Source organism: Rutidosis leptorrhynchoides, chromosome 5 (assembly GCF_046630445.1).
Source record: "Rutidosis leptorrhynchoides isolate AG116_Rl617_1_P2 chromosome 5, CSIRO_AGI_Rlap_v1, whole genome shotgun sequence".
Classification (NCBI taxonomy): Eukaryota; Viridiplantae; Streptophyta; class Magnoliopsida; order Asterales; family Asteraceae; genus Rutidosis; species Rutidosis leptorrhynchoides.
The window spans coordinates 353,512,786-353,526,918 of NC_092337.1; the positions used below are offsets into that span (position 1 = coordinate 353,512,786).

Below are 14,133 nucleotides of genomic sequence, written 5' to 3' on the forward strand. Positions count from 1 at the left end.
AATACTTCCCCTCAAATAGTCAGCGCAAAACTGGCGAAGGTTCATGCGATGATGCGGGTGTAGATGTAACAGACGAAGTGCGGGTGCTGCGAGAGGCAAACCAGCGCCTTCACGAAGTGTTGGAAAAGTCCAACTCAGAAAGAGACGATCTGCAGCTCAAGATGGGGGTTGCTCTTTCGGAGAAAACGCAAATGGAGGCGGACATGAGCGAATTAATGGATCGCCATTATGCTCTTGTCCAGGAGACGGGCAAGTCAGAGCGTGACTTCAAACGCTTAAAGGATAGGCTTCCTCACATTTTCGGTAATGCGCTCAATTTTGAGGCAGTCAATTATGCTTATAACTCGTTAGTGAAGGTTGTCCAAGATCAGGAACTCGTTCGGTTTTGGAACTTTATTAAGAAACATGTGTCTGTTCCTGACCCTCCACCAGCTGCTATCGAGGCTCATCTTACTCCCAACGCCGAGGCGATTGCCAAGGAAGTGGCAAAATCTTTAGAGAATATTAAAATTATTCGTCTGAAGAGATATTGCGATCCGAGAATGTTATCGCATGATTTAATAAACGCCGAATTGTAATTGGCGCATGTACAATTTTGAAAGTCTTTCATTCTTTAACTGTATATGTAACTTTGCGCTTTGTAATTAAAAAAACATGATGTTTATAAGCCTTTTCATCATCTTTCATATTATTGTCATTGTTTAGTGCGCGTAAAGTTGTGTAGATTGTTTAGCTTGCCTTGTGATATTGGGTTTATGTGCGTTTCACGCTTTGTGTTGTGAGATTTTTGATAAACCCGATTTTATACTCAGGGCTTAGTAGTATCGATCTATATGTACATCGTTGTGCACACAATATACATATTATCACAACACTTCGTCTAGCGTATTCAAGAGTCTTCTAAGTGTGCCAACACTTAGGATCGAGGTCAAGGGCGACCAACCGTTTCGTTTATAGTCATGACTTACAGATCTCTAGTTCTGCGCGCGTGGGGCTAACACAAACCAATGTTTTTCGCCCTCCGGTAAATAAACCTAGCTTGTCGCCAAACAGGCTTCTGCCACGCGGGAGCTAGAGAAGACATCCCTTACGTAGGTAGGACCAGCGCGGACAACTTCCGTGCGCAGACAGTTTAACTCAAATAGCTATTCTTCTTAATACAGGTACATGAAATCGTAGAATGGAAATGACTTGATGTATGAAAAGTACAATTGTAAAGACGTTGTTTAATAGTGTAATTAGCTAGTAACCTATCTTTGTAATTAATAGTAGTATCGTTATATGAAAATTAAGGCAAATTAGGGGAATGATCAGTTCCTCTACTTTCTTTGTTACATATAACATCATTTCAGTGCGGTAGGCCAAGTGCGTTTAATCGTCTTACCATTGAGCTCCACCAGTTTGTAGGTTCTAGTTTTGCTAATTCCAATGACCCTATAGGGACCCTCCCAGTTGGGCCCTAGCTTCCCGGTATCTTCGATTCTGCTTTCCTGGTTGTCACGCCAAACAAGATCACCAACCGCATACGTGATAAGTCTGACCCTCTTATCGTAGTATCTTGCGATCCGTTGTTTGTTGATAGCTTCATGCGCGGCTGCCATTTCTCTGCGCTCTTCCAGTAAATCCAGATTAGTGCGCAGATCTCGAGCGTTCCAGTCTTGAATAAATGACAATGTTCGCTCTGTGGGTATGGCTATTTCTGTAGGCAAGACTGATTCTGAACCATATACCAGGCTGAATGGTGTCTCTCCGGTGCTATTCTTGGGTGTCGTGTGGTGTGCCTAAAGGACTTTAGGGAGTTCGTCCACCCATCCTCTTCGTTGCTTTCCTAACCTTGCCTTGATGGCATGGACGATGTCTCTATTAGTGACTTCGCATTGTCCATTGGCTTGAGGGTGCGCAACTGACGTGAAGCTTTGTTTTATGTTCAGCCCTTGACACCAACTGCGAAAAGGTTCTCCTTCAAACTACGTTTCGTTATCGCTCACTATTTCATTCGGGATGCCGAACCTGCAGATAATGCTTTCCCAAAAAAAATCCCTCACCTTTTTTGAAACGACCCGTCAAAGTACACTTGACGACCATCGTTATCTTGGTCCCACAGCTTGATCATAACTCTATATGAATTTAATAAATAACCTTGCATTCTTTATTTAAAAATAATTTCTTATAAAGGAAACCTATCAAAATATGTAAGTTTAGAAAAACCATACATTATTACTTAACCAAAAGTTGACCAAAACAAAGTCAACAACATCCACTATTAAATGTATCAAAATAGAATGCAAGTTATTGTTTAACAAAAGCTGTCATCATAAATATGCAGACTCTCTAAGCACAGCGGAAGCAATCAATCATGAACCTGAGAATAAAACATGCGAGTAACTGTCAACAAAAATGTTGAGTGAATTATAGGTTTAATATTGCAAACAATATTTAATTTAAACTGTAAAAATTTATGTTTGAAAACATAAAAACTCCTTTTTGAACCACAAAATTATATGCTAGAAAACATATAAAAACATTATTCCATTTACCGTGAGCCACCTGGTAACCACTTAACCATTTATTTACCCTTGCCAAACACAATAAAAAAAATATACACCGAACAAGTGTATCTACAACAAAATACGAAGTACTAAACATTCCGATTATAAATTGCTAGCGTGACTAGCTCGAAATGGGGTTGTCAAACCCGATAGATCTATCCATAGGATTCGCGTTCACCAGTAGAAACCAGTGATTACAGTTACCAGACTAGGGAATATTTTTGTTCAACTCACAATGAATAATTTAAACCAACCTCCACTTGTGTCCAAAATATAAAATAAATTGCATGTATTCTCATCCCAAAAGATTTAAATAGAAAAATGGGACTATAACTCACCTTAATAGCAAACGAAGTAACCACACAAATATGCGAACAACAAATGAAGTAAAGTGATCAGGAATGATCACAACGCCGACCTATAAATAAAGCAGGTCGATATAAATAACTAACTTAGGTCAAGTCTTAGTATGATAGCTATTGTATATGTTGCAAGTAGACATAGAACAACACTCAACATGCATCGGTTTGATCGGAACAGCGTACGGACACACACTTTCTATTTTTAGAAAGTTTCTATTTTTAGCAGGTTTCCATTTTTGAAAAGTTTCTATTTTTGGAAAGTTTCTATTTTTGGAAAGTTTCTATTTTTGGAAAGTTTCTAAATTTAGAAAGTTGCTATTTTAGGAAAGTTTATAAGTTAGGAAAGTTTCCTTAATTAGAAAGTTAACAAAAGTTAACTGAAAGTCAAAGTCAACCGAAAGTCAACTCAAAAGTCAACCTTGGTCAAACATAGTCAACGTTAATTTTAAAAGTGTAAGTTATAATAATAATGTAAGTTATAATGTTTATTAAAGTTAAATATGTCTAATTATGTCATAACATAAGTTTAATGAAATTAAAATGAATTATTAAAGTTAATATAAGTTTAAATGATATAATTAATATAGCATAAGTATTTAATTAATTAATTAAATATTAGTCATAATATAAATATTATTAATCAATAATAAATTTTAAATCATATCATAAGTATTATTAATTAATAATGAATTATTAATCATATCATAAGTTTCTAATTATAATTATTAAATCATAAGTATTTAATAATTAAATTATAATTAAATAATAACCAAGTCTTATAATAATTAAATAATTATTTAATCCTTATTATAAGTCTTATTATAATAATCTCATAATATAAGTTTAATACTTATCATAAGTATTTCTCATTAATAATAAAAGTATTATTAATCATATGTTTAATTAAAAGGTTAATTAAATCATAGGTAATAATTAATTGATATAATAAATATATATCATAAGTCTTAAATAATAATAATTACTCTTTATATCATAAGTAATTAGATGATAATGAATTTCATTATTTATATCATAAGTTTAATAATTAATCATAAGTTTAAAATCAAAAGTTCATCGGGTCGTATCTTGAGCCCCCGGTGTCGGTTTTCGGAGAGCCTTACATATATATCTGCCTAATCAAACCACCCAACACTTTGGTACACTCAAGAATACACCAAGAACAGGCCACAAGTCGTGGTGATCAGCCATGACACCACTTGAAACTTTAATTCAATTAAAATCGTGTTTTAGACGTAACGGGTGATTCGTGGCTCGGATTTAGATGACCCGAACATGAGAGTTCATCCCATCATTGATCCTAACACTCTAACACACCCTAAAGTCACCAAACATGGTCACAAAGTCGGACCAAATCTGGTTCATACCAATATCACACTTCAATCTTAACAAAATATCATTTTGATCATATCTAGGGCTCCGGAAATCGAAACGACATGAATCCGGAGTCTAAAATTAATGTCTTGATGAGAGGAACTCATCTAACTACTTTATTTTAACTTTTATATCAGTCACAATATCAGAAGTACACGAAATAGCTGCTGTCCCAATTTTATCAAACCGAAAACATGTGTTTACGAGTAATTCTATGCATACAAACACCATTACAACAACAAGTAATCATCATACTATTAAAATAGACATCAAATACAGAAAAATAAAGAAAAATTAAAAGTTCTAGGGTTAGGGTTTATACCCTAATCAATAATCAACAAGTATAATCGCGTAGAGAACGGAATGAGGAACGCGTTGGTGTTAATTGTTTATTGATCCAAGCAATAAAATTGATGAAGGATGATGATGTTAGGGGTGGTATTGGCGACGGCCAAGGGGATCAAAAAGGGAGGAAGAGAGCAAATATCTAAATTAGGTTTGTGACAAAAAGTGGAATGTAAAAATAAAATGGAAAAATGGGAAAATCAAGGGAGTATACTCCCCCCTCCCCATGGATTCGGCCAAAAACTGAATGGGGTGGACCCCAAATGGCCCACAATGATAAATGATGAAATCCTTATGTCCCGAACGCTCGATCGAAGCCCGAAACGCGAAAACGCTACTACGCGATTGATTTTTCGGAGAGATAACAAATACGCGACGAATAAAATGTATAAACACTAAATATAAACATATGACATTAAAATATCATATTTAAAATAATTAGGACTTAAAAATCCCTAAAGCTTGACCGTTGGTTTGAAAACCGAAAAGATTCGCCGGATAGAAATCTGCGACACGTAGAAACGTATAACTTGAAATATGAATACAAATATTCATATAACACATAATAATTAATATATTATTACTAAAATAATAATATAGATCATAGAAATGACGTGGAATGAATAACAATTAACAGTCGTTAAATAATTAACGGTAAAAGATAACGGAAAAAGTAGGGTCGTTACAGTACCTTCCCGTTATGGAAATTTCGTCCCGAAATTTAAGCAGGTGCAGGGGTTGACTCAGCATATAGGAACAAATGCGGGTACTTCTGCTTCATCTGGTCTTCACGCTCCCAAGTGAACTCGGGACCGCGTCTGGCGTTCCATCTAACTCGAACAATAGGAATTCGGCTCTGCTTAAGATTCTTAACCTCTCGGTCCATAATTTCAACAGGCTCCTCAATAAAATGAAGTTTCTTATCAACATGAAGTTCCTCCAAAGGAATAGTCTGATCGGCCTCGGCCAAACACTTCTTTAAATTCGATACATGGAAAACATCCTGAACATCACTGAGTTCTTGTGGCAAATTCAAACGATAAGCCGCCGGTCCAACTCTCTCAATAATCTCAAACGGTCCAACAAAACGAGGACTTAGCTTTCCCCTTTTACCAAAACGGATCACACCCTTTCAAGGTGAAACCTTTAACATAACACGATCACCAACTTGAAATTCCACATCTTTCCTTCCCCTATCGGCATAACTCTTTTGCCGACTTCTAGCGGTTCTCAACCTATCCTTAATCTGTACAATCTTCTCGGTAGTCTCGTGAATAATTTCTGGACCTATGAGTTGAGCATCCCCAACCTCATTCCAACAGACAGGAGACCTACACTTTCTGCAGTACAGAGCTTCAAATGGTGCGGCTTGAATACTTGCGTGATAACTGTTGTTATAAGAAAATTCAGCTAGCGGCAAATATTTATCCCACCCATTACCAAAATCAATAACACACGCTCGTAACATATCCTCCAACGTCTGAATGTTCCTTTCACTCTGACCATCCGTTTGAGGATGATAAGCGGTGCTCATATCTAATCTAGTTCCCAAGGCTTTCTGCAAAGATCGCCAAAACCTCGATACAAATCTACTGTCTCGGTCCGAAATAATTGATACGGGGTCACCATGTCTCGAAACAATCTCCTTCAAATACAAACGAGTAAGCTTCTTCATTGAATCTGTTTCCTTAATTGGCAAGAAATGAGTTGACTTAGTGAGTCGGTCAACAATCACCTAAATGGTATCATAACTACCCACAGCTCTTGGTAACTTCGTAATTAAGTCCATCGTAATACCTTCCCACTTCCACTCGGGAATTTCAGGTTGCACCAAAAGTCCTGACTGTTCTGATGTTCAGCTTTAACCTTAGCACTGGTCAAACACTTAGCCACATACGTAGCCACATCAGCCTTTAAATGAGGCCCCCAATATAGCTCCTTAAGATCATGATACATCTTTCCTGAACCAGGATGAATAGAGTACCTAGACCTATGAGCCTCCTCTAGAACAAGTTGTCGCAGATCACCAAACTTCAGAACCTAAAGGCGCCCCGCAAAATACCGAGTACCATCAGTTCGTACCTCTAACTGTTTACTCAAGCCTCGGACCTTCCCGTTACAAAATTCTCCTCCTTCAAGGCTTCTTGTTGTGCCTCAAGAATCTGCCTAGCGAGGTTTGTTCGATTTGTCATATTCAAGGCCCTAAACCTGCGAGGTTTAACCCCTTTCTTTACGACTTAACGCATCAGCCACAACATTGGCCTTTCCCGGATGATATAAAAGCTCACAATCATAATCATTCAACGTCTCAATCCATCTTCATTGCCTCATATCCAACTGTTTCTGATCAAGGTTATGTTGAAGACTTTTGTGATCAGTGTACACAGTACTTTTGACCCCATATAAGTAATGTCTCTAATTCTTGAGTGCGAACACAACAGCTCCCAATTCTACATCATGGGTTGTATAATTCTGTTCATGAATCTTCAACTGACGTGACGCGTAAACAATGACTTTCTTTCGTTGCATCAAAACACAACCAAAGTCTTGACACGGAGCATCACAATAGATAACAAGATCATCACTACCCTCAGGTAGTGATAATATCGGTGCAGAAGTTAACTTCTTCTTCAGAGTTTGAAAAGCAGACCCTTGTTCACTCTTCCACTCTTACTTCTTCCCCTTATGCGTTAAAGCAGTCAGAGGTTTCGCTACTCGTGAAAAATCTTGAATGAACCTTCTATAATAGCCTGCTAATCCTAGAAACTGGCAAATTTGAGTAGGAGTTTTCGGAAATTTCCCATTTCCCAATTGCCTCAATCTTAGCAGGATCAACTTGAATTCCCTGTTTAATAACAACGTGCCCAAGGAATTGAACTTCTTTCAACCAGAACGCACATTTAGAAAAATTCAGCATACATCTCTTCTTTTCTTAACAAATCAAGCACTTATCTTAGTGCTCTTGATCACTTCTTGGAATAGATAAGGATACCATCGATGAAAACGTTAACGAATTTATCCAGATATGAACTACACACACGGTTCATGAGGTCCATGAACACAGCAGGTGTGTTAGTCAATCCGGACGGCATAACAAGAAATTCGCAGTGACTATAACGGGTACGAAAAGTGGTTTTTGGAATATCAGTTTCTTTACCCTGCAGTTGGTGATAACCGGAATGAAGGTCAATCTTAGAATAAACGAACGAACCTTGAAGTTGATCGAACAGATCATCAATTCTCGGAAGAGGGTAACGGTCCTTAACTGTAAGCTTGTTCAACTCACAATAATCAATACACCATCGGAACGAACCACCTTTCTTCTTAACAAACAACATAGGAGCTCCCCAAGGGGACGAACTGGGACGAATGAAATATAGTTGCAACAATGAAAGAAGAAATATATGGAGTAGTCAAATCGGTGGCATAGATATTTAAGGCAATTCTCTCAAAGGAGATAACGAGGATCATGGACTTCAAAGTACATTTTCATTAGATTTCCGAAAGGAAGACGTACGAAAGGTATGATATTTCAACGAGAGTGAACTTCCTTATACAATGAGCGAGGAAATCTAGGATTCATCCATATTCTTAAATTTATGTGAGGATGAAAAGAACGCGAATCATGGGTTATAAAGAATGGTCGACTTCAGGTGAGATGAATCTCCAAAAATAATTTCATGCACCTCAAAGTATTGGATCATAGGATTGATGTTCACGAGAGTGTTGCGGTTGACAGCGAATATTGAGGGTAGAAACTCCTCGAACGGTCTAGTGTAATATATATCCATGATACCCACTATAACAGTTGGGGTAGAAACCCACCTAGCGCCTTTTCTACAATAGGGTGACCACCGAGTGTACCCCAGAAAATTGAATTATTTATCCGCGTTTCGGCCATGTCCAACCATAAGAGGGTAAATTTTACGAGCGCAAAGACTTTCCAACAAATTTTATAAAACCGGAATCCAAAGTGGTGTAAGAGTTTCTATCAATGAACTTAATGGTAAGTTTCATCCTTAAACGGAGGATTAGAAGAACTGTGATTCAAACACTCTGTAGAGTAATGCGAAAATTTGATAAAATCGATCAATGGAGTTTTGAAAAAAAACTTTAAACGTTTGATGTGACAACATAAACGAAACGAAGTTCTTAGTAAATTTAAAAATATGTACAACGTGTACCATTTTATATAAAACAAATTGACTTAGTTAAACAGCTCAATAAATGTGTGGTTTTAAAATAATTTTAAAGGTATGATTTGGTATATACTAGCCAAAATAGGTAAGGGTAAATTTATTCATTTGAATCCATAGGTACATTTATGATTTTTATAAATTGTATACATGACAAAATATTTCATTATTTCTATTCGCCCATAAATCTCGTGAGAACCGCCCAATTAAACAAATGTGTAAAACTCCCGATGGTAAACAGAGTATCTGTATTTCAGTGGTTACAAGTTGAAGTAAGATCGTGAAAGATCGAGTAAAGGACTTGAATCGTCGTGCGATATTTGACCAACAAATGTTACGGGGTCATGAAAACCAATGAGTTAAATGTTGTTTTGACTATTATCAGGACATAAGTCCTTGGGCCAAAACTGTTCCCGAGCGAAGCTGTTACTAACAAGCGAGTTATGAAAGGATAGAGCATGAGATAGATAATCTGGTTAAAACGAGCTTCTCGTATATCAAAAAATAAGATAATGAATATTTTCCCTACCCATGTAATACATCGGAACTTCTAAATGAGTAGTGTAAAAATTTTCTTTGACTCGCTTTCTATTCCTCATGTCACAATATTGGGACTTCTTTATGAATTATCGTAATATAATCACGTTGGCCTGACGCCATTATATTTCACTAATTCATAGTTCCATTCCAATAGCACTACATGAGGTCAGGACACGCGATCAACCTCGAATTTCCACACAATTTCTCTAAAACAATTTCTTAAACAATGTGCTAAGGATAGCACAAGAGACAAAATATCATAAGTAACGAATAGGAGTAACAATGACATAGAAATGTCTTCGAAGTACCAAAAATCTCTGAAAGTCAAGAATGACGTTTTCTGGTTAAAAACCAAAGCACACAGGCACAACAGCACAAAGGCACGTAATATAACAAGAATATTATATACCTAAACATAATAGCTGACATTGAAATGCCGAGCCTTTAGAAGTCAAGAATGACATCTCGTGTAATATAATTCAAACGTTATATACATAACCATAATAGATGACATAGAAATGTCGAAAATTCCAGAAGTCAAGAATGGCATTCCTCGGTTTCACCAACCGACGTGTTCTTATAAAAGATAAACTCGCATGAGTTGGAGGATACGTTTAAATCAGAATGGAAGTTCCTCCCGGATTCAGAACATATGAAGGAGATGTACGTATATGAAAACTATATACATACCAATATGATACAAATAATCACATATAATAATATATTATAGGCCAGGCTGTAGACTAGACTCACTAATGCACCCTATTGACTCGGGGTGACGACATCAATGCAGCCTAATTCCCTACAAACAAGGCTCTGATACCAACTTTAACTTCAGTTGAGGACAAAAATCCCACTCAGTGCCTTTCCTGAGAACAGGGTGACCACTGAGTGTACCTCAGACACTGGTTTTACGGCCCACGTTTCCGCCAAGCCAACCCCAACAGGGACCGCGAGGAGTAAGAGCCAATGCTTCGTCACAGGTTACACTGTGAGAACCCCCTCTACGGCTAACACGCCTCATCGGACGTGTTCAAGCCAGCTCTGATACCAACTGAAACGACCCGTCAAAGTACACTTGACGACCATCGTTATCTTGGTCCCACAGCTTGATCATAACTCTATATGAATTTAATAAATAACCTTGCATTATTTATTTAAAAATAATTTCCTATAAAGGAAACCTATCAAAATATGTAAGTTTAGAAAAACCATACATTATTACTTAACCAAAAGTTGACCAAAACAAAGTCAACAGCATCCACTATTAAATGTATCAAAATAGAATGCAAGTTATTGTTTAACAAAAGCTGCCATCATAAATATGCAGACTCTCTAAGCACAGCGGAAGCAATCAATCATGAACCTGAGAATAAAACATGCGAGTAACTGTCAACAAAAATGTTGAGTGAATTATAGGTTTAATATTGCAAACAATATTTAATTTAAACCGTAAAAATTTATGTTTGAAAACATAAAAACTCCTTTTTGGACCACAAAATTATATGCTAGAAAACATATAAAAATATTATTTCATTTACCGTGAGCCACCTGGTAACCACTTAACCATTTATTTACCCTTGCCAAACACAATAAAAAAAATATACACCGAACAAGTGTATCTACAACAAAATACGAAGTACTAAACATTCCGATTATAAGTTGCTAGCGGGACTAGCTCGAAATGGGATTGTCAAACCCGATAGATCTATCTATAGGATTCGCGTTCACCAGTAGAAACCAGTGATTACAGTTACCAGACTAGAGAATATTTTTGTTCAACTCACAATGAATAATTTAAACCAACCTCCACTTGTGTCCAAAATATAAAATAAATTGCATGTATTCTCATCCCAAAAGATTTAAATAGAAAAATGGGACTATAACTCACCTTAATAGCAAACGAAGTAACCACACAAATATGCAAACAGCAAATGAAGTAAAGTGATCAGGAATGATCACAACGCCGACCTATAAATAAAGCAGGTCGATATAAATAACTAACTTAGGTCAAGTCTTAGTATGATAGCTATTGTATATGTTGCAAGTAGACATAGAACAACACTCAACATGCATCGGTTTGATCGGAACAGCGTACGGACACACACTTTCTATTTTTAGAAAGTTTCTATTTTTAGCAGGTTTCCATTTTTGGAAAGTTTTTATTTTAGGAAAGTTTCTATTTTTGGAAAGTTTCTATTTTTGGAAAGTTTCTATTTTTGGAAAGTTTCTATTTTTGGAAAGTTTCTATTTTTGGAAAGTTTCCAAATTTAGAAAGTTGCTATTTTAGGAAAGTTTATAAGTTAGGAAAGTTTCCTTATTTAGAAAGTCAACAAAAGTCAACTGAAAGTCAAAGTCAACCGAAAGTCAACTCAAAAGTCAACCTTTGTCAAACATAGTCAACGTTAATTTAAAAAGTGTAAGTTATAATAATAATGTAAGTTATAATGTTTATTAAAGGTAAATATGTCTAATTATGTCATAACATAAGTTTAATGAAATTAAAATGAATTATTAAAGTTAATATAAGTTTAAATGATATAATTAATATAGCATAAGTATTTAATTAATTAATTAAATATTAGTCATAATATAAATATTATTAATTAATAATAAATTTTAAATCATATCATAAGTATTGTTAATTAGTAATGAATTATTAATCATATCATAAGTTTCTAATTATAATTATTAAATCATAAGTATTTAATAATTAAATTATAATTAAATAATAACCAAGTCTTATAATAATTAAATAATTATTTAATCCTTATTATAAGTCTTATTATAATAATCTCATAATATAAGTTTAATACTTATCATAAGTATTTCTCATTAATAATAAAAGTATTATTAATCATATGTTTAATTAAAAGGTTAATTAAATCATAGGTAATAATTAATTGATATAATAAATATATATCATAAGTCTTAAATAATAATAATTACTCTTTATATCATAAGTAATTAGATGATAATGAATTTCATTATTTATATCATAAGTTTAACAATTAATCATAAGTTTAAAATCAAAAGTTCATCGGGTCGTATCTTGAGCCCCCGGTGTCGGTTTTCGGAGAGCCTTACATATATCTCTGCCTAATCAAACCACCCGACACTTTGGTACACTCAAGAATACACCAAGAACAGGCCACAAGTCGTGGTGATCAGCCATGACACCACTTGAAACTTTAATTCAATTAAAATCGTGTTTTAGACGTAACGGGTGATTCGTGGCTCGGATTTAGATGACCCGAACATGAGAGTTCGTCCCATCATTGATCCTAACACTCTAACACACCCTAAAGTCACCAAACATGGTCACAAAGTGGAACCAAATCTGGTTCATACCAATATCACACTTCAATCTTAACAAAATATCATTTTGATCATATCTAGGGCTCCGGAAATCGAAACGACATGAATCCGGAGTCTAAAATTAATGTCTTGATGAGAGGAACTCATCTAACTACTTTATTTTAACTTTTATATCAGTCACAATATCAGAAGTACACGAAATAGCTGCTGTCCCAATTTTATCAAACCGAAAACATGTGTTTACGAGTAATTCTATGCATACAAACACCATTACAACAACAAGTAATCATCATATTATTAAAATAGACATAAAATACAGAAAAATAAAGAAAAATTAAAAGTTCTAGGGTTAGGGTTTATACCCTAATCAATAATCAACAAGTATAATCGCGTAGAGAATGGAATGAGGAACGCGTTGGTGTTAATTGTTTCTTGATCCAAGCAATAAAATTGATGAAGGATGATGATGTTAGGGGTGGTATTGGCGACGGCCAAGGGGAGCAAAAAGGGAGGAAGAGAGCAAATATCTAAATTAGGTTTGTGATAAAAAGTGGAATGTAAAAATAAAATGGAAAAATGGGAAAATCAAGGGAGTATACTCCCCCCTCCCCATGGATTCGGCCAAAAACTGAATGGGGCGGGCCCCAAATGGCCCACAATGATAAATGATGAAATCCTTATGTCCCAAATGCTCGATCGAAGCCCGAAATGCGAAAACGCTACTACGCGATTGATTTTTCGGAGAGATAACAAATACGCGACGAATAAAATGTATAAACACTAAATATAAACATATGACATTAAAATATCATATTTAAAATAATTAGGACTTAAAAATCCCTAAAGCTTGACCGTTGGTTTGAAAACCGAAAAGATTCGCCGGATAGAAATCTGCGACACGTAGAAACGTATAACTTGAAATATGAATACAAATATTCATATAACACATAATAATTAATATATTATTACTAAAATAATAATATAGATCATAGAAATGATGTGGAACGAATAACAATTAACGGTCGTTAAATAATCAACGGTAAAAGATAACGGAAAAAGTAGGGTCGTTACATTTTTACTCGTAATTTGTTCAGCGGTTTTGCTTCCACCCATTTGGTGAAGAAGTCAATCGCAACTACTAAGTAATCAGCGCTTCCCGACCCGGCGGGGATTGATCCCACTATGTCAATAGCCCATTTGTATAAGGGTCATGGCAACGTTATGGGAATCATTGGGTGGCACGATGCTTTGCTGATGGGGCATGTAATTGACATTCCTGGCATACCCTTATCCTTTTGGCTGCATCGTTGTATATGCCAGGCCAGTAATAGCCCAACCTTTTGATTTTCTCCGCCACTGTTCTAAAACCAGAATGTAAAGCGCAAGCTCCTACGTGAACTTCGTCTATGATCTTCTCGACTTGCTTGGGCC

General features: G+C 35.7%; 1 protein-coding gene across 1 annotated transcript; it reads right to left on the reverse strand.

Annotated features, from left to right (window-relative positions):
- Nucleotides 1-1,343: 1,343 nt before the first annotated feature.
- Nucleotides 1,344-1,885, reverse strand: LOC139849664 (uncharacterized). Its single transcript, XM_071839298.1, has 2 exons — nucleotides 1,834-1,885; nucleotides 1,344-1,717 (listed from the first exon to the last, which is right to left on the reverse strand). Exons 1-2 carry the CDS (start codon nucleotides 1,883-1,885, stop codon nucleotides 1,344-1,346), a joined length of 426 nt encoding a protein of 141 aa, XP_071695399.1.
- Nucleotides 1,886-14,133: the final 12,248 nt, after the last annotated feature.

What these genes read in the sequence shown, in the direction of transcription:
- LOC139849664 (XM_071839298.1), bottom strand. Translation starts at nt 1,885, where the DNA reads ATGGACAATGCGAAGTCACTAATAGAGACATCGTCCATGCCATCAAGG. An exon ending in GTCCATGCCATCAAGGCAAG is followed by an intron (nt 1,718 to 1,833) that starts GTTAGGAAAGCA and finishes TATATGGTTCAG; the next exon opens with AATCAGTCTTGCCTACAGAA.